The sequence below is a fragment of the Aspergillus pseudotamarii genome, assembly GCF_009193445.1.
Source record: "Aspergillus pseudotamarii strain CBS 117625 unplaced genomic scaffold BDV38scaffold_13, whole genome shotgun sequence".
Lineage (NCBI taxonomy): Eukaryota > Fungi > Ascomycota > Eurotiomycetes > Eurotiales > Aspergillaceae > Aspergillus > Aspergillus pseudotamarii.
The window spans coordinates 514069-536246 of NW_022475027.1; the positions used below are offsets into that span (position 1 = coordinate 514069).

At 48.7% G+C, this 22178-nt stretch overlaps 10 protein-coding genes across 10 annotated transcripts; 6 read left to right on the forward strand and 4 right to left on the reverse strand.

The window, feature by feature from the left end:
• Nucleotides 1–210: 210 nt before the first annotated feature.
• Nucleotides 211–1171, forward strand: BDV38DRAFT_280563 (uncharacterized protein; the record flags this gene model as incomplete). The annotated part of the gene is made up of 3 exons (XM_032059336.1): nt 211–436; nt 500–1072; nt 1122–1171. 3 exons carry the CDS (start codon nt 211–213, stop codon nt 1169–1171), a joined length of 849 nt encoding a protein of 282 aa, XP_031916160.1.
• Nucleotides 1172–1180: 9 nt separating this feature from the next.
• BDV38DRAFT_240983 (major facilitator superfamily domain-containing protein) lies at nt 1181–3167 on the forward strand. Its single transcript, XM_032053972.1, has 2 exons — nt 1181–2471; nt 2533–3167. The coding sequence occupies exons 1-2, from the start codon at nt 1907–1909 to the stop codon at nt 3060–3062; spliced, it is 1095 nt and encodes a 364-aa protein (XP_031916161.1). The 5' UTR covers nt 1181–1906; the 3' UTR covers nt 3063–3167.
• Nucleotides 3168–4968: 1801 nt separating this feature from the next.
• BDV38DRAFT_240986 (putative ABC transporter) lies at nt 4969–7287 on the forward strand. The gene is made up of 5 exons (XM_032053973.1): nt 4969–6022; nt 6096–6531; nt 6585–6664; nt 6715–6868; nt 6932–7287. Exons 1-5 carry the CDS (start codon nt 5705–5707, stop codon nt 7252–7254), a joined length of 1311 nt encoding a protein of 436 aa, XP_031916162.1. The 5' UTR covers nt 4969–5704; the 3' UTR covers nt 7255–7287.
• Nucleotides 7288–8105: 818 nt separating this feature from the next.
• Nucleotides 8106–8746, forward strand: BDV38DRAFT_280566 (uncharacterized protein; the record flags this gene model as incomplete). The annotated part of the gene is made up of 2 exons (XM_032059337.1): nt 8106–8456; nt 8558–8746. 2 exons carry the CDS (start codon nt 8106–8108, stop codon nt 8744–8746), a joined length of 540 nt encoding a protein of 179 aa, XP_031916163.1.
• Nucleotides 8747–9994: 1248 nt separating this feature from the next.
• Nucleotides 9995–11871, reverse strand: BDV38DRAFT_36586 (major facilitator superfamily domain-containing protein). Its single transcript, XM_032063230.1, has 7 exons — nt 11825–11871; nt 11732–11771; nt 11551–11679; nt 11385–11502; nt 10966–11329; nt 10454–10915; nt 9995–10403 (listed from the first exon to the last, which is right to left on the reverse strand). Exons 1-7 carry the CDS (start codon nt 11833–11835, stop codon nt 10280–10282), a joined length of 1248 nt encoding a protein of 415 aa, XP_031916164.1. The 5' UTR covers nt 11836–11871; the 3' UTR covers nt 9995–10279.
• A 710-nt stretch (nt 11872–12581) lies between these two features.
• Nucleotides 12582–14408, forward strand: BDV38DRAFT_280568 (alkyl/aryl-sulfatase; the record flags this gene model as incomplete). Its single annotated transcript, XM_032059338.1, has 1 exon — nt 12582–14408. One exon carries the CDS (start codon nt 12582–12584, stop codon nt 14406–14408), a length of 1827 nt encoding a protein of 608 aa, XP_031916165.1.
• On the reverse strand, nt 14248–16562 carry BDV38DRAFT_36597 (Zn(II)2Cys6 transcription factor). The gene is made up of 4 exons (XM_032063232.1): nt 16220–16562; nt 15606–16163; nt 15411–15554; nt 14248–15354 (listed from the first exon to the last, which is right to left on the reverse strand). The coding sequence occupies exons 1-4, from the start codon at nt 16277–16279 to the stop codon at nt 14632–14634; spliced, it is 1485 nt and encodes a 494-aa protein (XP_031916166.1). The 5' UTR covers nt 16280–16562; the 3' UTR covers nt 14248–14631.
• On the reverse strand, nt 16392–17124 carry BDV38DRAFT_36592 (uncharacterized protein). The gene is made up of 2 exons (XM_032063231.1): nt 16880–17124; nt 16392–16825 (listed from the first exon to the last, which is right to left on the reverse strand). The coding sequence occupies exons 1-2, from the start codon at nt 17090–17092 to the stop codon at nt 16505–16507; spliced, it is 534 nt and encodes a 177-aa protein (XP_031916167.1). The 5' UTR covers nt 17093–17124; the 3' UTR covers nt 16392–16504.
• Nucleotides 17125–18128: 1004 nt separating this feature from the next.
• Nucleotides 18129–19665, reverse strand: BDV38DRAFT_290837 (uncharacterized protein; the record flags this gene model as incomplete). Its single annotated transcript, XM_032061579.1, has 2 exons — nt 19136–19665; nt 18129–19061 (listed from the first exon to the last, which is right to left on the reverse strand). Exons 1-2 carry the CDS (start codon nt 19301–19303, stop codon nt 18129–18131), a joined length of 1101 nt encoding a protein of 366 aa, XP_031916168.1. The 5' UTR covers nt 19304–19665.
• A 798-nt stretch (nt 19666–20463) lies between these two features.
• Nucleotides 20464–22135, forward strand: BDV38DRAFT_241008 (uncharacterized protein). The gene has a single exon (XM_032053974.1). The coding sequence runs from the start codon at nt 20689–20691 to the stop codon at nt 22018–22020; it is 1332 nt and encodes a 443-aa protein (XP_031916169.1). The 5' UTR covers nt 20464–20688; the 3' UTR covers nt 22021–22135.
• The last annotated feature ends 43 nt before the right edge of the window (nt 22136–22178 follow it).

A 22178-nucleotide genomic window follows, 5' to 3' on the forward strand; every position in this document is an offset into this window, starting at 1 on the left:
TTATATTGAGGACCCTTACTAGTTTGATTACGCCACAGCCTAAGGGGGTCCCGATGAGAGGAAGTAGGACTGCCTTCTATTATAACGCCTATATAGAGGAGTCGTGGATACTATATGATCCACCCCAGGCTGCAGCTGTACTGTCACTACTGTTTGTCCGGATCACGCCCAACTTGAGGACGCTCCTTATCCCTGTCCATTCTCGCCAGCATGCATAGTTCAGACTCTCAACACCTCTCCTCGGCCAGCTTCTGCCTCGCTGATGGCCTTGGATATGCCTTGCAGCAGAACCACCGCTCGGTCATCCGGTTGAATTTGCAACACTTTCTCTGGCGTCAAGTCTTTGGCTTCCACATTCACCCATCGGTCCACTTTCCCCCCGCAGACGATACTACCGATACCCCTTCTCATCCCGCAATTGCCGACATTGCTATAGGTACTGCGTTGTGGTTGATTGACGTATCCCGCGACTTTCTAGACAGCTAGCTGAATGGGCTAGATATCGACCTCACTCAAGCCCCTCATCCTGGATGGCTACCCTCCAACATTACACTACGATATTGGGATGTCTTTGCGGACGTACCCGCGAGTCTCGAGTGCCAGTATGATCTTGTACACGTCCGACTGCTCGTTTTGGTGCTTTCGGGTGAGGACCCAACGCCTGTCATCCGGCGACTATTCCAGTTCGTAAAACCCGGCGGCTACATTCAGTGGGATGAGCTGGACTGCATGAATATGAAAATCAAGAAAGTGAACCCCTCCGTCCAGGCACCTGCGCTTGAGGAAATCCGTGCTGCCTCCTACGCTAACGGGCGGCATGATTGGGTGCTGGACTTGCCACGCCTGCTCAACGTGGCTGGGTTCCAGGATGCGAAACTAGACTATTACGATGAGGGGCCGGAGTTGGTCCGGGCCTTTAACGACCAACATTTGATGACCATGGAGGAGTTTGCGTCCAAGCTGATGCAAAATGGCAAGGCCGAGGCCGCTGCAAGCTTTTTTCAGGCTTATTCGGGCTGGATACCAGGAGTGTGTGGACGGGGCTGCATTGTCCATCCCTCGGGTAGTGGTGGTGGCGAAGCGTCCCGGCCTGGTTTAAATCCCACGCTTATGCCCGCTAGAAAAGGATGCTGTTGTCATTACTGGACAGGTTCCAGTAGGTGTTGAGTAGAATTGATAAGGGCTCCTGACATCGTCTTCTTTGTTTCTTTTAATTTCATTATTATAACTTTATCGCTAAGTATCGTATCATCTACCCTGCTCAGTACAAGGTTCGGGCTTTGGTTGTGACAAGCCCACCTAGTTGACTACTTGTAAAATGCACGCCTCGGCCAACTGAATTCCCAAAAGCCAACCACGCGTCGGTGTGCAAAGTAGAGCTGTTCTTATGTTGCTGACCAGAATTTAACACGTTTGACGCCAAAGTACCACCCGAATCATGATGAAGGGCGGTGACCTGGAAATAACAACATGCGACGCTGCTCACTGGCCAGAGCAAGAGAACGACCATAGCCGTTCCCGGCGCCTGGAGAAGCCCGGGGATCCCACAACCTGGCCCCGTTGGCGAAAGTGGTCGATAGTGATCTGCGTCTCCTTGATGTATATGTTGGCGTGGGTACATCCTACTAAAGCTCGCTGCTGATCCGTATCCGTTATTCACCCTTAGTGCAGTAACTTCGGAACGATCATCATCGTCCCAGCTGTACCAACCATCCTCTCACACTTTCATGTCTCAGGTAATATCTATCAGCCCTTGATCGTCTCCATCTGGGAGTTGGGCGAAGGTGTGGGGTCATTTGTAGTCGGGCCGTTGTCAGAGCAGTACGGGCGCAACATCGTCTACCATGGCGGTAACCTTCTCTTTATCCTCTGCTCCGTCGCGGCCGCGCTGAGCCAAAATATCTCCATGCTGGTGGCCTTCCGCTTCTTGAACGGGATGGCAGTCACCTCCCTCACCCTCGCTCCGAGCATTATTGGAGACCTATTCGTCCAGGAAGAACGAGGGACCGCAATGGCGGTGGCCATTGCTCTTCCGTTAATCGGGCCCTGCGTGGCCCCGATTGTTGGCGGGTTCATCAACAGCACCCTTGGCTGGCGATGGACCATCTGGATTATGGTGATAGCCGTCGGTAGCATATCCCTATTGTCCCTAGCTGTCTTCAAAGAAACCTACCGGTTCAAAATCCAGCAACAGTCGCGAACGTCGACCGAAACGTCACAGGATCGTAGCGACGGGAATCACAAACACACATCATCTCGCAACCACCCTTCCGCACCTCATGACACGATCCTCAAGTCTATTATCCGTCCGATGCGGTTACTCTTCTCTTCTCCAGTGGTGCTAGTCATGTCCTTCTACACGGCGCTGGCGTACGGTATCTCCTATCTGATCCTGACAACTCTGGCGGAGGTCATGCAGAGAACGTACGGCTTCGGTGATGGTCCAGTGGGCATCACCTTTCTCGGTCGAGGTATATCTATTCTTTCCTACTGACTCACCACAGTAACCCCTACTAATCATCCCCGGTCTAGCAATCGGCAACATAATCGGACTATGCGTCTACGGCCTGGTTTCTGACCGGTACGTCAGACGATGCCGCGCGATAGAAGGGGAGTCGAGGCCAGAACATCGCCTCCCACTAATGATTTTCGGCACCGCTATGCTCCCCGTCGGCTTATTACTGTATGGCTGGTCGGCCAACAAACACGTCCACTGGATTGTGCCTCTCATTGGTACCGGCATAATCGGGTTTAGTATGCTTCTGACCAAACTGCCCACGGAAAACTACCTCGTCGACGCGTTCGATGAGCAGGGCGTCTCCGCCTCTGCCCTATCCGCTAATGCCACCCTGTGTGCGCTTTTCGGGGCCTTCTTTCCACTCACTGGCCCGTCATTGAATCACTCGCTCGGCTTGGGCTGGGGAAACTCTCTCCTTGCATTTCTGTCGTTGGTATTTTTGCCACTGTTTACTGTGCTGTGGTTCCATGGAGAGGGATTCAGGAAGTCGGGGTGGGCGTACCTCTGGAGGAGTAATACTCCTCCTAACTGTGTAGAAATTTAAGCAGACAGGGGCATAGTGTACTAGGGCGTTGCCTGTTTGGCAAGATATACTCTGAGAGGGATAATATATAATCCATAGTTGGAAGCTCAAGAGATATAAAAGTTCAAATATTTATAAGCTACGCAGCTATGAAACTAGATACTACACACATTCCTATATTCGAGACTGAATTTGATAGTTCAGGAAAACCATGCATACTATAGTACTATTTTGCTCCAAGGTCAAAGACTGTTTGAAACATGTGGATACACCATGCGCATAGAATCTTTATCCTCTTAGAGGGACCAAAGAACATGTTTAGTTTAATTATCTTTTTCAAAAGATCAATCCTTACCCCACCTAACTCAAGACCAGAATAAAGAGATGATCTGTTGTAGGCTTTCTATCAAGATATATAGTAGTAGTATCCATACCCATTCAGCGTGCCCGTCTACCGCCACTATACCGATGGCATCACACTGCGACGGTAGACTGACTGTAATTAGACTTTTATGATCTAGATCTCTGCAAATGGCTAAACTATATATGAAGATACCGACACATAAAGCAGGTTTATCTACAGAACCTAACGCCCCAGAACACAAGTGAAAAGTCAAAGGAGGATCACTACCACTATACCCGATCATCTTCCTTCTAGACCTTTTCCACACCATGTCCCTGACCTAGATTTCCCCTTCTATTCCCTCATAGGCACCATCCCTGCTTGATATGGAGCCGGTGGATCGGGAAGTTGTTGTTCCGCCAACCCTAGTCGACCATGCTGTCTTTGCTAAAACCTGGTGCATCATGCAACCTTGTTTCTCCCGATCATCTAGATTTTCCCCACCTCTGAGATTATCTTGACGTCTACTCTTATCCCATGGCATGGCGCTGTCAACTAGATGATACAGTGTGCCGCGTGGCGGGGTTTAGCTTAACACAAGAAACAGTTCGTGTAGCTGTATGACTTTGTAACGAGTAGAAGCTCAAGATTCTTGTGCGCTCTGTGGTAGACCAGAGCAAGCCTGGTAACTGGAGGTTATTGGCGTAGTAGATAATCCCATGTTCGGAATTGGGGGGGGTTTCAGGTGTGTAGAGAGTAGCACTGAGCTAGGAGAAGTCCGGTAGTAGGATATCGTACAAGCCAAATGTGGAGGAGTAACCATTCAGCTATGGCCAATGAAATATTCTGTATGTGAGTGGCCAGCTTCATGGGATGGAGGTGTCTGTGTGACTGAACCCATTAGTAGGTAGCAGGCATTAAGCCCCCTCATTCAGTGCTACCACACGATCATCATTGGAGGATTTGGCAGTTTCGGTGGGGTAGGTTGGTTTTGCTGTGTGTGTGGTATAATTTTTTCAGACTTCTTGATTGGTGTGGGTTTCATCAAAAAGTAAGATCAAATCACATCTTGAAGGGATTGTGTGGGAGCTGAATGGTTCAGCCCGGGGAACGTGACGGGCTTGTGACAAACGGGGCCGTTGGTCAAACTAAACCCATCTGGGACAAAGGACAGGGATACCGCGAGCTGAACGAACAGGGTCCGTGCACCACCTAATGAGCCCGACTTTGCTTTTTCACATTTTATTTCGGGCGAAATGATCGCTGACGGAATGGGCAATGTAACCCCTAGTTGAGATTTTCGCTCCAATCCAGTGCCGATAAAGAATGGACTGGTTTTCTCGCACGAATCGGGGACCTCTCCCAAGATATGAAATTTGACTTTCGGGAATCTCCTCTGGGAACCATGGGACTGAGATCGGAAGAGAAGAGGTGACGAACGGCGTTCATCCACTTTTTCCCCTAACTCTCGGGGATCACCCTTGTTTTTCGGGCCCGCCGATCGGCAGCCTCAGGCTACTAGTGCTCGACAGTACTTCGTACCACTAGTAGTACTAGCAAAATCACTACTGCAAATGCAACGCTGACGATCCAGACAATAGTCCGTCCACAAGTCGGCGACTTTTCTTTTATTTTCTTTTCTTTTTGCCGTTCCCCGCCATATTAGATAAACGACTGCGCCTGACTCGCCTCTCGTTGGACACCGACAGGGATCCCATTGCCGTTTGCCAACGTTCAAGCAGTTCAACTTCTTATAAATCTACCCGGCCTTGGCCACAATCAGTGCATGCGCTTTCTTCCTGTGGTAAAACTCGACATTTTAATCACGGCCGTTGTTCACCATGGAGACCGACCCAGCTAAGGCGTCCGATACCGTCGATCTGGAACGAAATGACCATCAGTTTTTGATGAACAACACGGTTCAATCCTTCACATGGGATAACCTGACCGTGACGGTGAAAGATAGACGCACGAAGGAGCCCCGGAATCTAATCGAGGGCTGCAGCGGAACTGCCCACCATGGTACAGCACTGCAAAAGACCGCATGACAACAAACAAAGTGCTAACTAAAACACAGGCCAACTAATCGCATTGATGGGACCTTCGGGCTGCGGAAAGACAACACTGTTGAACGTTCTTGCGCGTCGCACCGCTTCGGCTGGAGCGAAAACCACGGGGGAATGCTACGTCAATGGGGCAAAGCTGGATAATGATACCTTCAACCGCATCACGTCCTACGTCGAACAGGAGGATGCGTTGATCGGATCGCTGACGGTGCAGGAGACACTGAAGTTTGCCGCAGATCTGTCTCTGCCAGGGTATGGACTCCGTTGACAATTTATCACTTGGCCATAGCACCCGTGGGCTGATAGCAGGTAGATCGGTAACGAGATCCCAAAGGGCAGATCGCATCCAGACCCTCCTGAGCGCATTCGGCATCCAGAAGCAGGCGTCGACGCTGGTGGGCACTCCCATTCGGAAGGGGATTAGCGGAGGCCAAAAGCGACGGGTCAGCGTCGCCAGTCAGCTGATCACCTGTCCCAAAATCCTGCTCCTCGACGAGCCAACCAGCGGGTTGGACTCGACTGCTAGTTACGAGATCATCTCATACGTCAAAAAACTGGCAGTAGCGAACAATGTATGTTTCTCCAGGAAAGGGCTTGGGAGCATGTTACAGAACCAGTCGGACGGCTAACATAATCAAACTAAAGCTTATCATAATCGCGAGTATCCACCAGCCATCGACAACAACCTTCCAGCTATTTGACAACCTTCTCCTTCTCTCGGGCGGGAAGACATGCTACTTCGGACCCATTTCGGATGTCCCAAGCTACTTCGAAAGCATCGACTATCCCGTTCCCTCGAATACGAATCCAGCCGAGTACCTTTTGGATGCGGTCAGCTCGGACTTCGCAGTCGACGAGGACCAAGTCGAGAAGATCCAAACAGCATGGACACAGTCCGCTGAGTGTGCCGCATTAAGCAAGCAACCACAGAGCGCCGAGGAGAAGGGCGGCAAGGCAATGAATATCGACGAACTGAGCCGCCCAGGTGTTCCCCGAATCACCATGTCTCTTCTGCATCGGCTCTTTATCAAGAGTTATCGCGACGTTGTAGCCTACGGTATTCGGATTGTCATGTATCTGGGTACAAACCTCCCCATGCCTTTCGCGATTGTACAGAGCTAATCTGACCTCCAGGATTGGCAATCATGATGGGGACGGTATGGCTTCGTCTCCACACCTCACAGGAGTACATCCAACCTTTCATCAACGCAATCGTAAGCTCCTTATCCTTCTCCCTGCGGATCTATAGCCTAACGAGAATCAGTTCTTCGGCTCAGCCTTCATGAGCTTTATGGCCGTCGCCTACGTGCCATCCTTCCTTGAGGACCGGGCAACCTTTACCAAAGAACGAGCGAACGGACTCTACGGCGCGTTGCCCTTCGTCATCTCCAACTTCATCATCGGCCTCCCGTACCTATGTACGTCCCCTCCCCGGACTGCCGAATTAGTATTTGGACCACGCTAACAATGCCTTGAAAAAGTCATAATCTCAATGCTCTTTTCGATAGTCAGCTACTGGCTCTCCAACTTCCGGCCCACAGGTGCCGCGTTTTTCACCTGGGTGATGTGGCTTTTCCTGGACCTCGTTGCTGCCGAATCCCTTGTTGTTTTCGTCACAGCCATATTCCCCAATTTCGTGATCAGTCTGGCGCTCGTCGCGTTTGCCAATGGGCTCTGGATGAGTGTGGGCGGGTTCCTTGTCTCGCCGACCATCTTGAATCCATTCTGGAAATACGTTTTCCACTATATTGATTACCAGGTACGCTACTGGTGTCTTTCTGCATTGTTAAACGTGTGTTACTGACTTTTGGTGTAGGCGTACGTCTTTCAGGGGATGATGGTGAATGAGTTTAGTCAGAGGACGTACTCGTGTGGCTCGGGGTGTCAGTGTATGTACCAAACGGATCTGGCGGACCAGTGTATGATCCGAGGGACCGGGGTACTGAAGGAGTATGGGTATGCGACAGGTCGGACAGGGAAGTGGGTAGGTATCCTGATAGGCATTATCGCAGTTTACCGACTGTTTGGCTATATTGCCTTGGTGTTGAGGAGGACTTGAGCTACCGACATGCATGAAAGGACGGTTCAACTGCATCGCATTTAATCACGGGTGGCGTTAGGCTGGCTGATACTAGGACTCTACTACATATTAATCAGATCAGAGAGAATTAATACGGTATTGTGTGAGATGGCCCCGGTCCGGAGTTAAATTCAAAGCCGACACGTGGGTAAAGAATTAGGCTGGTTGCTGCTCTAAGTGGGTAACATAGTAATCATGGTTGTGTAGAAGCCTTTGCATCAATCACTATAACATGGTCATGGACCTCTTGTACAGACAACAGCCATGATCTCTCGCTATGTAGAAGGGCTACTTATTTACTTCAAATCACCTAGCAAGGACTGGCTAGGTCTACTCCCCTATATGATCGGTGAAATTGCTGGCCGAAAGAAAACTCCACGAACCACCCATTGTGTAACGATCCTGTAATTAAAGAGGACCGTCTCCTCAATTTCACGGATATGGAGTGAAGAAATACTTAAAGCACTGACGATATTCGCATCCATTCGGTATAACTTACTCTTCACTACTCCATTCAACTCCGTAACACACCTCACCCACCCCACTTCAAAAGAGTATATATTAAACAAACCACGATGAAACTCTCCCCCTCCCTAACCCTCCTCACAACCCTCTCCCTTCAACTCATCACCACCACCGCCCACCCCCTCGAAACGCGGAATGTCCCGGGTATCCTCAAAGAATTCGCCCTAATCGACGAAAACCTCATCCTCCTCGACAAAGCCGTCAAACTCTACGAACCCCAAAAGGACGATAAACTCGGCCTCGAACAAAAGCACACCAACGTCGAAATATCCATAATCAAATCCATGAATGCCGTGCATGCCTCCACCCCATTCAAGAAACAGGAGAGTTCCATCGTGGCGAATGTGGCTGTGAAAATGCAGTCTGTTTGGGTGGAGTATTTGCATGATATTGTCGTGAAGGTATTTATGTTTCCTTCTATAGTCATTCTATTGGGTTCCTAGAGTATTGGGGATTGGTAACGTCGGGACTGATAACGTGACTATACGGTATATATCAATAGAGACATGAGTTTGAGAAAGCGAAGATTGCGGATCGGATTCAAGAACATATTAGGGATTTTAGGGAGAGATGTCATGGTCTTGCTGCGTCTATAGAAGAGAAGCTGAAGCCGGAGGATAGGGAGACTATTGTAAATCGGAATCGTCAGTTGGATCAGGAGTTTGATCGTACTATTCAGGCGTTTGATTAGGGTTAGCTAGCTTGGGGGCGGTTGTTTGGGTGTTGCATAGAGTTTATTTAGGGCATGGCATCGATGGCTGGGCTTGATCATCTGTGTATGTAATCTGATACCGGCCCAGCGAAGTGGCTTTCCTGCGGAAACTTTCCTCTTTTCATCGGAAGGTTTGTTGGTGCTCGGTAACTTTATCTTGTATTTTGAGTTACTCTTCCATGTAGTATATATTGACCAAGTCTCCCCACAATTCAGGTCGATTAAACCCCCAACCTCTCTTACCTTTGATTACTGCCCCGGAGACACCCCTTTCTCTCCCCTCCATTCACTCTATAGAGTTGGATAAGAATCACGTACCCACTATGTCCTTTTCCGAGTTTCTCCTCCACCAACCACAGAATGCCTGTACATGGAGCATCATTCCCTCTCCAAGGAGGATGTGCCTGCGGATTAATAAGATACCAGGCGGAAGGTTCCTGTATGCTCAAATGACTGCAAGGATGTTTTGGGGGTTTGGAGTGTATTTATGGGGCTTGCGAGAGTGGAGAAGACAGGATGGGTTTGGATGGTGAAGGCTTAGTTATAGGCAGGGGGGTGGGGTTCTTGGTGATAGTAAAGTGTAACTTGGAAGTATAGGTGTATGATATGTTAGAAGGGTATCTATAGTCGTGGTTTATACTTATTATCTGGGTAGGAATGACAGCCAGGGTATGGCTGGGGTGTAGTGTCATACATTTTTTGGAAAAGAAATAGATGAAGGAAGGAAAAAAAGAAAAAGATAGGTATGGATGTATGATATGTCCAGCAAGATTTCCCACGGATAATTCAAGAATACTTAGAAAGCATACTATGTAAATTAAGGGCCCGAATAAAACAAGCGAGTACCTATTGTCGATATATGATTTGGAGATTGCGTTGGTGGTGGAACTTTCTTACGGCGAGATAATTAGCAAGAATCACGTATGCTGCTGTGACCTACGTAGAATGGAGCTTTAACTATAGTCCATATTCAAAGAATAACTCGATTCTTTTTTTTTCTGCAAGTTGTTGAATAAATTGGATTTGCATACTATTTAATTTGTAATGTTTTAATTTTAATTATTGTTTTGTCAGGAGGGGTATGTTAGAACATAGTTTGGCGCGTGTGGTATAACAGAAATAGGGTTGAAGACGGACATTTGTATCGAAGGTTAACGAATAACCTCTTGTGATAGCAATATAATTGTCAATTTAACAATTGGATATATTCACTTTTACTGCGGATATCTCCTGGTTAAGCTGACATCTTGTGTCATTATCTAGCTGACCTTTTAACTGCGGAGACTATCAACCACTTACTTTATAGTCGACCAGTGCGAATAGTGGTGTATTACCCAGCATTCTTATTACAGTTAGGAAGTGCAATAGTACAATGAGATGCCATTGTATTAAACATGAACTCATTGTTGTTCACAGTTCCATTCGATTCGGAAGAGCTGCTTAGAAATTCATATCATACTTGATTCATTGTAAAGTGCCAGCCCTTGCAAGTGAAAGAAATTCTATATCAACTCAAAGTGTATATCTGAACTCTGGAAGACCTTCAATAACAAGTTTCCCCCTTGCTGCTCGTCTGTTCGAGATATAGAAATAAAGGCTAAGCACACCTACTACGAGTATTGACAAGAGATTGCACCTTGGACAAATGTCAGTAAATGGTCAAAACAGATGACAGAGTCCACTCACGCAATACAGGCATAAATGCCTGGTAGGTAGCGGGGAGAATCCTGCGACCGAAACACTAAGGACCCAGCTACACCACCCGTGCCGCCAAAGCTGACTATACTAGCACTGCAAAAGGCGCGTTTCCACTGCCCACGGATATTGTTTGCCTGATATGTCAGAGCGGCTGGAATTGTCGCATTGGATGCGGAAGTGACGAGAAAGATCCCGAAGTACTGCACGCCAGGAATTTGGACCCAGCCGAGAATCGCTAAGCCCACGATGCATTGAGCACAGTTGTAGATAATCAATGGAGCGCGAATGCGGTACTTGTCACCAATCCAGCCTTGAACATACATGAAGATTCCGGCAAAGAAGTATGGTGGTGTTGTGAGAACTTGTGATGCTGCCTGGGGGAATTTGAGCTCACTTCTGAGGATGAGCGGAAGGAAGAAGGTGATCGCATAGGACACAACTGTTGCGGAACTATTAAAGGTCAGTGTCTTGCAGGGTGATACATGGCTTTATGGACTCACAAGAATATGAGGGCAAAGCCCCATATTTTGGGGTCCAGAGCGGGCTTCAGGAATTCTTTTAGATTGAACGGGGCTTCGGAGGAGTCCCGTCTGTCTCGGTTAAGTCGTCGGACAACAAATGCGGTTTCCTCCTTGGAAAGAAACTTCCAGGAGAGATTGTTCTCGTTAGGGAAATTGACAATTAAAAAGAAGCCAATCACTCCAACAAGACAGGTCAGGATTCCTTCCATGACAAAGATCCACCTCCATGCACTCAAATTCCCTAGGCCATTCATGTGTACGAAGCCATAGGAGAGGATTCCGGAGAAAGCTCCCCCGATGACGCTAATCAAATAGAAGGATGAATATCTCTTGTGTAAGTCATCTAGACAAGGTGAGTCGCGAATACCCACAATCAATCAAGAGGGCCAAACACTCACATCGAGTATACCACATAGAAAGGAGATACACAGAGCCAGGGAAGAGTCCAGCTTCAAGAAACCCCAGGACTATGCGAAGCCCAACCAGCGCAGTCCAGTTATGTATGAATCCAAACCCCTAGCCATGGTTAACCGGTCCTTAAGACGCCAAGGAAGGACCTCATACCATCATGACTATGCCCCAGGAAAATGTGATTCCAGAAAGGAAGATCTTTGGCCCAACCTTGCGAATTACCGTAATCAACGGGAATTGAAATAGGACATAGGGAATGAAAAAGGTGAGGAGCGTGATGGACTATTGAACAATTAGCACCTCTATTGGTTACAGACACTTGTGTATCACTCACGTAGCGAGAACCGATATAGAGCTGAAGCTCCTTTTCCATGCTTTGGCTTCATCAACAGGACATTCATCCGGAAGGTCATGCATGAGGACTTACCCAGCAATCATAGCATTTCCCAGGTTGGTCCGATCCACCAAACTGACACACATGAGAAGCCCCAAGCCTGTGACTAGCCTTCGATCGATCTTGTGCAGGATCCGCTTCTGTTCTCTAGGTGAGTAGACCTCATCCCTATCCAGATCATCCTCCAGACTGTCTGGACCTGACACTGCCCCACTCGAGTTTCTTTTCTCATCCAGATATGTCTCAGCGTCTGACATGGTGTCGTCTTTGTTGCCGCTGGATTGACGTGACCTTCGACACCTCGAGCTGCAGCCCCCAGGACCTTTTTATAACAATTCTGTCGTCTCACCTCGGTTCAACCTGCACACTTCCATGGCATTGTTGATCACATCATTCTAGGGAGGTGTTGCACATCCAAGGCCTTCTCGAGGGCTATGTGCGCAACCATTGGTCCCCGCAAAGTTATAAATTTAGTGGTGGGGAAAGTGGGTATCGTCTTGCGTTAAGCTCACTGCGCTTAAACCATATTCGGCAACTGAATCGTGAAGTTATCTAAGCATCCTCCCGTCCAAGCCCTCCATAGACTTTATTCGCGTTTCTAGCCGAACCGAGGCTGGCGACTGATTCACTTTCTCATTTTCTCTCTCGTTTTTATCTTATTACTTATTTATTTTTAACTGGCCAAGGAAAAATATATAATCGCTCCCTCCCGCAGAGTCGTGGACGAGTATACCATTGGAACCAGCCAACCGAACAACAAATTCCACGTATATAAAACACAATCTCTACCATGGCCTTCTCACCCTCCTTCCATGACCGAGCGGACTTTGATAACGCCACCCGAGGGTTTATCCATGCATTAAAACCATGTATCATACGAAACGCACATGGCCGCGTAGTGTGGAACAACGACGAATACGATTTTCTTCGCGACGCAGAATGCCCTGCCACCGCTGAGCCAAAGTTGTGGCGACAAGGCCAATTGAACTCCATCCAGGGCCTTTTCCGAGTAACTGATGGAATCTACCAAATCCGAGGCTTCGATCTCTCTAACATGACCGTTGTTGAGGGAAATAGAGGGGTTATTGTGATTGACCCGTTGACATCCGTCGAATGTGCAGCGGCTGCACTAGCGCTTTACCGTGAACACCGTGGAGACCGGCCAGTAACTGGCTTGATCTACTCACATTCCCATGTAGATCATTTTGGTGGAGCTCAGGGCGTGCTCGAACCTGGCATGAATACATCGATGCCTATTATCGCCCCGGAGGGATTCATGGCCGAAGCGACCAGCGAGAACATCTACGTCGGCGATGCCATGCGTCGGCGTGCAGGGTATATGTACGGCATGCGCCTACCGAAAGGGCCAGATGGTCACATTGGCTGTGGTCTTGGAATGATGCCGTCTAGCGGGACGATGTCATTGATTCCTCCAAACGTCTCCATCTGCCAGACAGGCGAGGAACGAACAGTGGATGGCGTTCGGATCGAGTTCCAAATGGTCCCTGAAACCGAGGCGCCGGCGGAGATGAACTTCTACTTTCCCGAACACAAGGCACTTTGCATTGCTGAATGTGCGACGCATTGCCTTCACAATATAATTACGCTCCGCGGGGCTCTGGTTCGTGACGCGAAGGCCTGGGCACGCTATCTCGACGAAACAGCAGTCCTCTATGGACAGAAAGCCAATGTGCTCTTCGCTGGCCACAATTGGCCGACGTGGGGCCAGGACGAAATCGTAAAGCTCATATCGGAGCAACGAGACCTCTACACCTACCTCCATGACCAAACCATCCGGATGATGAATCTCGGCCTGACAGGCATCGAAATTGCAGAGCGATTCACCCTCCCACCCGCACTGCAAATGGCGTGGCATGCGCAGGGTTACTATGGCTCGGTCAGTCATAATGTCAAGGGAATCTACCAACGCTATTTGGGTTGGTTCGATGGGAATCCAGCACATCTATGGGAGTACCCAGCGGCTGAAGCTGGACAGAGATACATTGATTGTATGGGAGGTGTAGACGAGGTTGTTCGGAAGGCAAGGGGGTATACCAGGAACGGCGACTCACGCTTTGCAGTGTCTCTCTTGGGCCATGTCATAGCCGCTCATCCCGAACACAAGGAGTCAAGGCTTGAACTGGCAGCTGCATACACGAAGCTGGCATATGGTTGTGAGAATGCCACTTGGCGCAACTTCTACCTCTCCGGTGCCCAGGATATGCGCTCTCCTACGCCGCTCGGTCGTCCGGAACCTCCAAAACGGGAATACAGGGCTGCACTATCGATAGAACAACTGCTTACTCTCTTGTCAGTTGAGCTGGATGGACCCAAAGCTGCAACAGAATCGTTCACGATAGACTTCCATCTGCAAGACAAAAGGGAAAGTTGGCTACTAATTCTCAGCAATGGAGCATTGACATATCGCGCCAAAACAGACCAGGATAGGTCGACCGGTACGTCTGGTTTGCATCTAACGCTCACGAAGAACCAATTTGTGGAGATATTAAATGGACGTGAAAGCATCCCAGAAAACAGTTCAGAGGGCGATTTGAGCCTGCTCTTCAAATTGATGAGATTGGTTGGTGCATCTGCGCCCCCAACCAGCCTTTTGTAAATGTAGTCTTTCCTGGGAGTGTATGATGTTGTTGCAATTTCGGGAAACCTTAGAAGGCTGTGTGCTAGCAAAGGTGAAATATTGTACATAGTCGAATATTATACGATAATGACCCACATAGCGGATGCGACATGGGATAGAACAACACACACTCTGGAAGATTTATATTAAGCCGCCTGTCTTAGGAGATTGATGGAAACAGAAAGAAGAGGAATTTTCGTAATCACGGGACAGAGGCACACGTGTTTCGCAGAGTTCTCGCCATGAACTGTGCCTGCCCTATACCCATATCATTCCCAATGGTCTCTAATCGTTCAACCACCCATTCCCGCAATGTAGAGCCTAATGGACTTGTATTAGCCGCCACGTAGAGGGGCCATAGAATCGTAAAACCCCCCAGACAGTGGTCAAGCGATGGGAACTCTGTGGCTCCGTTGTCTACAAGCCTAAGTGCGAAAGGAACGCTTTCTGCAATCTCAGTAGCTAACTGGACCACAGTTTGTCTAATCTGGACATGTTCTGCTTGGCCACTTATCTCTGCGGTGTTGAGAATTAATTGGTTGAGTAGTATCCGAGCACTCCGATAAAAGTTCCAGATATTGCATGCCCAAAGGTCAGGGTATAGATGATATACCTGGGTATAGTAGAATTTCATATGAGACGAACTCCGGTCGCGCTCGGGCGGCTCTCGTACGGTCTGGTAAGTCCATCGAGGTGGAAGGCTGTGTCTCCACCGTCGAAGGCATCTGTCAATAGTTGCTGCCGAGGGTACTATATCAAATGCCAAATTCATTCTTGCCTGGGATAAGAGTCGGGCAACACCCGCAACCAGATCAACCAGCTCATCGGCTTTCGCATCGGCCGTTGATCTCTCTGTCATAGCCTGGAGGGACCAGTGCACGATCGATGCCGGAACGGACAGGCGCCAGTGCAAGCAACTGGCTATCTAGCTGGGTTATCAGCAGCTATGAAGGCTTCCAACAGAGTTCTATTAGTGCTTACAATCTGCACTCGCAGGTGGGTGAACATTCTCATGCCGACGATCCATTTGATCTGCTCGGCCCCTCGCATTTCTATGAGGACTGCGGCACCACGGACATGTTGTGCCCATGACTGTAAAGAGGATGGAGTGTTGCATGTCAAGACCTACTGGAATTAATATGTTTCATCTATTTTAACTGACGAAGTTCAACCTACCTCAAACATGCCAAGAAGCATCGTCGCCGCTAGTGTAGCGTCACTCTTACGTTGAGTTTCATCTTTCAGAGTGCTGTTGATCAGATGCAATGCTTGTGTATATTCTTCAGTCGCTTTTGTCCTTAAATCAGTGGACTTTTTGATGTTAGACAGCCCTGCTAAGCCCACTGCAACCAGACTCTGCATGACCGATGGGCTGGTTGCTGCGAGCACTTCCATCTGAGAGGCACTTAGATAGATAGGTATATTGTGTACATCATCAAGAACGTAGTACCGGAAGAAAAATCCGACTGACTCGGCGGAGGTGGATGAAGGAAGGGACGCAGGGAGAGACTGTAGAGATTGGGCAACAACGGCGGCTTTGAAGGCTCGGCGACTTTGTGGAGCGGTTTCTTTTGCCGAACTGACACGTCGCTGAGCCCTGTATTGAGCAGATCGAACCCGGGATCTAACTTTCTCGTTCTCATTGCGATAATGCACTTGTTGCGGATCGCGGTAGCCTGGACAAGAGAAAAATGCTCGCACACATTGCGAACATGTCGGTTCTGCTTGATCACACTGTCAACCAACGTTTAGCAAGATCTTATCTACAAGGGGAAACAGTAGAAGGATACTTTTATTCGGCGGGTGCGACAATTGCCGCACCCTTTGCTGATACGAGGTCGATACGCCATTGCACACAGTGTCAAGAATGCCTAAGCTTCCGACTCCCTGCGCAGGATGAGGAGCAACAAAGGTCGCGTGCGGGGCCGTGGCTCCACTGCAAGCTACCCGAAGACGGCTTAGTGGAATAGATCGTCGTGGTCCATGGGCATTCGAATAGGTAACTATAGTTATTAGGTTTGACCCAAGGAACAGCGCTCAGCCACGACAAGGATCGAACAAATGTATTTCTTCCATTACATTAATCGCAGCATAGGATAATACCCCATCAATAGTAAAAGGTCCCACCAAGCCTGCGTCGCAAGAAACATAATAATCCAGTTGGGTTGTTTTGTGGCGGGGAAGAATTGTTTGTACTCGAACCAGATGACTGCGTGTGCGACCCCCAAAACCACCTTTCCGATAACTGATATCCAGATGACAAGCTTGCGCTGGAACAGAAAAATTTCGTCCTGGTCGTAAAGGATGGAGACTAGGTAGCCGATCCACGAACAGAAAGAGAGGACGAGGAATAACGATGCAAAGTAAGGAAGTAAAGGGGCTGGCCCCAATAGGGTCTGTGAATACAGTCAGAGAGTTCAAAACTGTGAGATATAGATAGAAAAAAATACCTGGTCCGAAGCTGTATAGCTCTTGTAGGCCCAATATGTAGAGGCTATCACGGCGCCGACAAAGAACGGGGCGCTTAGAGATTGAATCGGTGGAGTCGACGGCGTAAGTGGGGTTGAGTTGACCCTTCTACCTTGCCTGTATCGGTAGGGACGCCGTTCTCGTTCATACTCCGGAGTAGAGGAATAAGAGGGTAGGAGTGGTTCAGTTGACATAGTTGGCGGATTGACTATCAATCTGGTCGAACGTTGAAGGCTTAGGGACAAAATTCAGCGAGCTGGCTGTCTCGACAGCGCGGTCGGGACTACAAGGGGGTGCAGCACGTGATGACCACACTGCATCCACGCCATTTGGATCATTGATTTGCATGCCTCGGAATGTTATATATCAAATGAATTAACTTTGCCAACAAGATTCCAGGTGTTTTCTTATTGTTCCCGCTTGAAGTATGCCGGCTATTTTTGAGCTTGTTACGCCGCGGAAGACCTTTTCTCTCCTCATACAGTGAATGATTCCCTATTTTTTATCATTAACGTTGAATTTGTGTGCATGTAGAATAGATAGAGTCACACATGCCCTTGAACTGCGGGTCTTGGAATAATTTTATGTATTTTTTTTCCTCATTCGAGCCTCTAGTATGAAGTCGTTGTACTCGGTAAGTATGGAGTACAAGAAGAGATTGGCCCATACCCTTTTTTTTTAATATATCAAAGGGACAGGGCTTGAGTTGGCACCGAGATCCGCGAAGGGTTTCAGTATTTTCCTGGTATAACCCCGTAGTGTACCAGTTTGCCTTAGTTAGCACGCCATGCAAGAAGGCAAGAAGCTTGTGCAGGTTATTTGGGAACCGAAAGAGCGCGCATGACATATGGCTTTACAACACCAGAGTGTACAAGTTGTCCAAACCAATTAAATTGACAGTACTTATATGTACACGAAGCTTGAGAAAGGAAATATTTGCCTCTGAACAAATGGAAGAAGGCAAGAACAGATAAATATTCGCAAAATGGATATCATTGAACCGTCAGTGCACAAAAGGGATATATACATAGCTAGGTGCTACTCAGAACGTCGTATATCAGTATAAACCACATGTCCATTCGATCCGCCTGCTTAAAGCGTCATCACATTCATTTCTTTCTTTTCTTCATGTGGTATCTTTGTTTCTGGGTTTCCGTCTCCCTTCTCTGTCCTTTTTTTTTTGTCTTCTTTATGTTTTCTTTTCTTTTCTTTTCTTTTTTTTTTTTTGATTTATTTCTTTGATTGCTTCTCACGATTCATAACTCGGATATCCGTCCGGATCTTGATTCCGCCTAGTGGGATAGTCGCATCATCTTCATCTGAAGTCACTGTTCTGACTGTCTCGACGTCAGAGACGAGATGGTCATCGCTCCCCCTGTCGCCGTAACTGCGCATGGGCCGTTCCCTAACCGGTTTGATAGTAGTGGTATTTCCATAGCTCTCGCGCTTCCCACTACTCCCATTGGTGGACCCCCAGGCACTCCCCTCCGGTCGGATGATGGCTTTGACCAGAGCGATGCCACTCGGGACGCTAATCGAGACTATGGAAATCGACCCCTCCAGGACCGACCAGTATAGATAGAGGGGAAACTCCCACGTCAAATCGGTGGACATGACCGGGACAACGTTGACGACAGCGACCAGACGGCCCAGGGACAGGACGATGACGGAGTAGGTCATGAAGAAGCAAATGAGGAGGTAGATACGGCGTCGGAGGCTCATTTTTAAGGACCAGATCATCGGAATGGGGAGGATGAGGATGTAGAAGTCAATCACGGTGGAAAGGATCGCAGTCGAGAGATACCAGTCGTATTGTTTGATGCATGTTCCTGGTAGGGTGGTGTTCCAGGCCTTGGCGATGGGATTGCATTGGAAAATGGTTGAGATTTCGGCGGAGATGAGCCAGCCCGCAACGAGGGCGCCGATGATCCAGAGGTTGATGCGGAATGCGCGGTTATTGGAGCGGAAGACGCGCGCATAGAAGAAGACCGCGGAGATCTTGGGAAGGCAGACTGAGGCATCGAAGAAGAAGATTGCTATGAAGAGGTATTTGGAGCCGCTGATCAGGTATTCCGGGTTGATGGACGCCACGACTGACATGTGGTAGCCCAGGCCTATGTTTCGCCATACTAGGACCAGGGATAGCACGACCAGTTCGCATATCTGGGATGGGATGATTAGTATCCCTGGTCATTATTCGAGGTTGGAGATACGTTTGTGCCGGCGAGTAAACTTACCACGGAGAGAATTGCGAATAGATCATCCCACCACCAGTTTTGATGCGCGATAATCTTGCTCATAATACGAGTGATCGTGGCCAGAATTATCAGGACCATGAGGATGATGCTCAAGATCACGACACCCTCCCCACGGTCGGGGGTGCCATCTGGTACGTCTAGGGCCATGAGTATTAGTTGTGCTCGTCCGGGATGATGAAGAGGGAAGCGACGCGGAAGCCAGGTGAACAGTACGTTAACAAAAATGAAAGACAGAGGGATCTTACGGGCTTGAAAATAGTCGGGTCAGCTTGCCATGCACTGGCATGTACGGAGGAGAGAGTTGTCATGCATGCCTGTCCTTGCTTAACCTGCAGAATCAGCCCCCATCGGGATGTATTGCGCCTCGTCTGGCCCCTCCATTGCTTCTGACCAGGGAGGAGGGGTTTAGGGTTGGTCAAAGTGTGGGCGAATCAGAGTTAATTAGTCGTCCTGTCAGCGTCTCATTGCTTACTATGCCCGTTGTGGTGGGGTCGATTGATTTGATAAATCCCCCCTTGTGATACTAGTAGTAGTAGTACGTAGTCGTCGCAAAGTGGGTCAACTTACGGCCTGCCATTAAGTTTTATCATTTCCTCCGCCATTAGTATTCACATTCCTCGTCCGAGTATTGTCACAGCGCGGAAGATCCCTGTTCTATTTTAATCATTATTCTCAATTCTCCCATTTCGGAGGAGAAATTGAAGTTAAAATTAATATCATCTAATGTATTCAATCTAGAGTACGGCAAAACTAACATCCGTTCTTAATACTATTAATATATTAAAATTTTTAAGTAGCTAGAGTACTTTCCCTGGTTAGATTTGCTTTGCTTTGATTTATTGATTGATGCTGTTATAAGCTCATTTCATTTTTATTTCGTCCGCCTCCGCCCTCAACTACCACTCCGCAGACTTAGACTAGGTAGAAAGACTAAATTGCTTGAATTTCTTAAAATATCAAGCAAGTTCACAAGCGCCGAGAGAGAAAAGACCCAAAACCAACCCCTCTTCCCCCTCCCCCTGCAAAACATTCCAACACCGATTAGGCAAGCCTCTAATATAGAAGTCAGCCGGACAGGTTAAGTACTTAATTCCACGTATCCCGAAAAAAAAAAAAAAAAAAAAAACAAAAAACAAAAAAGCCCTTTGGCGGCTAATGGGGCCATAGTCAGGCGACGCGCCGATCCTCGTGCTGACTGGATTGCCGAGGAGTGGACAGGAACTCACGGCACAGCCCGTGCGGAGGTGTCTAGACCCACTCGAGACCAAAGGATAGCCAGGATGAACGACCGAGTATGGGCGGAGATCACAGCACGGTCCCTTGCGGAAAAGGATCAGGAACACAAAGAAAAGCTATACAAGGCCGTAAGGCCAAGACTGCCTAAATACCCTGCCCAGCAATGCTCGGGGCTGATTTAAGATTGCCATGATCCAAAGGGAGAACCCGCCGTATCCCTCTCCATTTCTCACGATCTCCTAAGTCTCAATCTGCTTCCCTCGATCTGTTTCACAACCAAAGACTGCTGAGCAATCATGAGTTGGAAAAAAGTATCCGAACGCCGCTGGGAGCGCCCTGTCACCGGAATGGAGGGATATTTTGTCTATATGGGATCGGTGTCAGCAGATCACTGCGATGGCCGCCACCAGTACACCATCTTCTCTAAAGTGAAGGTTGACCTCGATATCAACCCGGCGGACATCGAAGCCGCACTTAAGCGCGCTTGGAAGCAGCTGCGGTCTGAGCAGCCCCAGATTGCTACCACAGTTGATGGCACGACCATGGTCTATGAGGTTCCCGATGAGACGGCTCTACAGGAGTGGCTTGCCTCAACCTTTGTTGTTTCACCTGCGGCAGATGCGGAGGAGTTATACTGCAATGTTGAGCCGATCAAGCAGGTTACACTGTATTACATTCCGAATTCATCGGAGCTTGTACTGCGTGCCCAGCATTACACAATTGATGGCACCGGCACACTGCTCCTCTGGGACCGCTACCTGACAGCTTTGGCAACTCCAGCCGAGGAGGTCACATTTGGTGGAGAGCAGACCCGGTTGGCACCCTCCATTGAGGAAGTGCTCAAGGTCTCCGAGTCGACGCCGGAGGAGACCGAGAAAGCCACGGCGCTCCTCATGAGCTATGCGACCAAAGCTCCGGGTGTTGGCCCGGTGTCCAGAGTTGGTACCGTACCTGCCGGTCGGTCACAGAATGCAGAAAGGACATTCCCCTCGCGGACAACGGAAGCGATTGTGAAAGTATGCAAGGAGAAGGGTATCAGCGTTACCTCGGCTGTACATGCAGCGTACATCCACGCGATTATCAAACATGCGAATCCAAACGGCACGTTATCCCGCTATGTAAGCTTAGGGCTATTCAACCTGCGGCCGTACCTCCCCAAACCATACAGTACCAGCGAGTACGGGGCTTCGGTTTACTACACACCTCTTCCCTTGGATCTCGACCTCCCTATACCATTCTGGGAGACAGCCCATGCACTGGATAAGTACTACCGGACCACTGTGAAGGATGATCCTGAGATCCTGCCCCTGCACACACACATGACACGAGTCCTCTCCCAAGCCATCCAATTGCCCGAGTACCAGGGGCCCATTCCCGGAGATGCGCAAATCAGCAGCCTGGGCATTGTTGAGCGATATGTACAACACACGTATGGCAGCACAGTCAAGGTTCTGGACGTGAAAATGGGCGTCGACGTTGTTCTCGGCATGTCCATGTTTTTCATATACACATTCTATGATCAGCTGCGGCTCGTATACAGCTTCAACGATGGGTATGAGGAACCGGCACACATTAGCATGTACCTGGAGGAGATCCAGAAAGTTTTAACCGAGGAACTGTTAGCGTGATATGGGTACTAGCTAGGATTCTAGCTGACGTAGGTGCATGAAACATGGCCCCATAGCATACCTACTAGCAAGCTAGACAAATCATAAATGAATGAAATGGGTTTTCTTTTCTCAATTCCATTTTTTTTAATATCTTTTTTCAAAAGTCAAACTTTGGT

Coding starts and splice junctions, on each gene's coding strand:
- BDV38DRAFT_240983 (XM_032053972.1), top strand. CDS start 1,907: ATGCTGGTGGCCTTCCGCTTCTTGAACGGGATGGCAGTCACCTCCCTC. Junction 2,472..2,532: donor CATCACCTTTCTCGGTCGAG/GTATATCTATTC, acceptor TCCCCGGTCTAG/CAATCGGCAACATAATCGGA.
- BDV38DRAFT_36592 (XM_032063231.1), bottom strand. CDS start 17,092: ATGTCAACTGAACCACTCCTACCCTCTTATTCCTCTACTCCGGAGTAT. Junction 16,826..16,879: donor GCTATACAGCTTCGGACCAG/GTATTTTTTTCT, acceptor CTGTATTCACAG/ACCCTATTGGGGCCAGCCCC.
- BDV38DRAFT_36586 (XM_032063230.1), bottom strand. Junction 11,503..11,550: donor CCTGGGGCATAGTCATGATG/GTATGAGGTCCT, acceptor AACCATGGCTAG/GGGTTTGGATTCATACATAA. Junction 10,916..10,965: donor GGCTTTGCCCTCATATTCTT/GTGAGTCCATAA, acceptor GACCTTTAATAG/TTCCGCAACAGTTGTGTCCT.
- BDV38DRAFT_240986 (XM_032053973.1), top strand. CDS start 5,705: ATGGACTCCGTTGACAATTTATCACTTGGCCATAGCACCCGTGGGCTG. Junction 6,023..6,095: donor AACTGGCAGTAGCGAACAAT/GTATGTTTCTCC, acceptor ATCAAACTAAAG/CTTATCATAATCGCGAGTAT. Junction 6,869..6,931: donor CATCGGCCTCCCGTACCTAT/GTACGTCCCCTC, acceptor GCCTTGAAAAAG/TCATAATCTCAATGCTCTTT.
- BDV38DRAFT_36597 (XM_032063232.1), bottom strand. CDS start 16,279: ATGGCGTATCGACCTCGTATCAGCAAAGGGTGCGGCAATTGTCGCACC. Junction 15,555..15,605: donor TGCTTCTTGGCATGTTTGAG/GTAGGTTGAACT, acceptor TAATTCCAGTAG/GTCTTGACATGCAACACTCC. Junction 15,355..15,410: donor CCCACCTGCGAGTGCAGATT/GTAAGCACTAAT, acceptor TAACCCAGCTAG/ATAGCCAGTTGCTTGCACTG.
- BDV38DRAFT_241008 (XM_032053974.1), top strand. CDS start 20,689: ATGAGTTGGAAAAAAGTATCCGAACGCCGCTGGGAGCGCCCTGTCACC.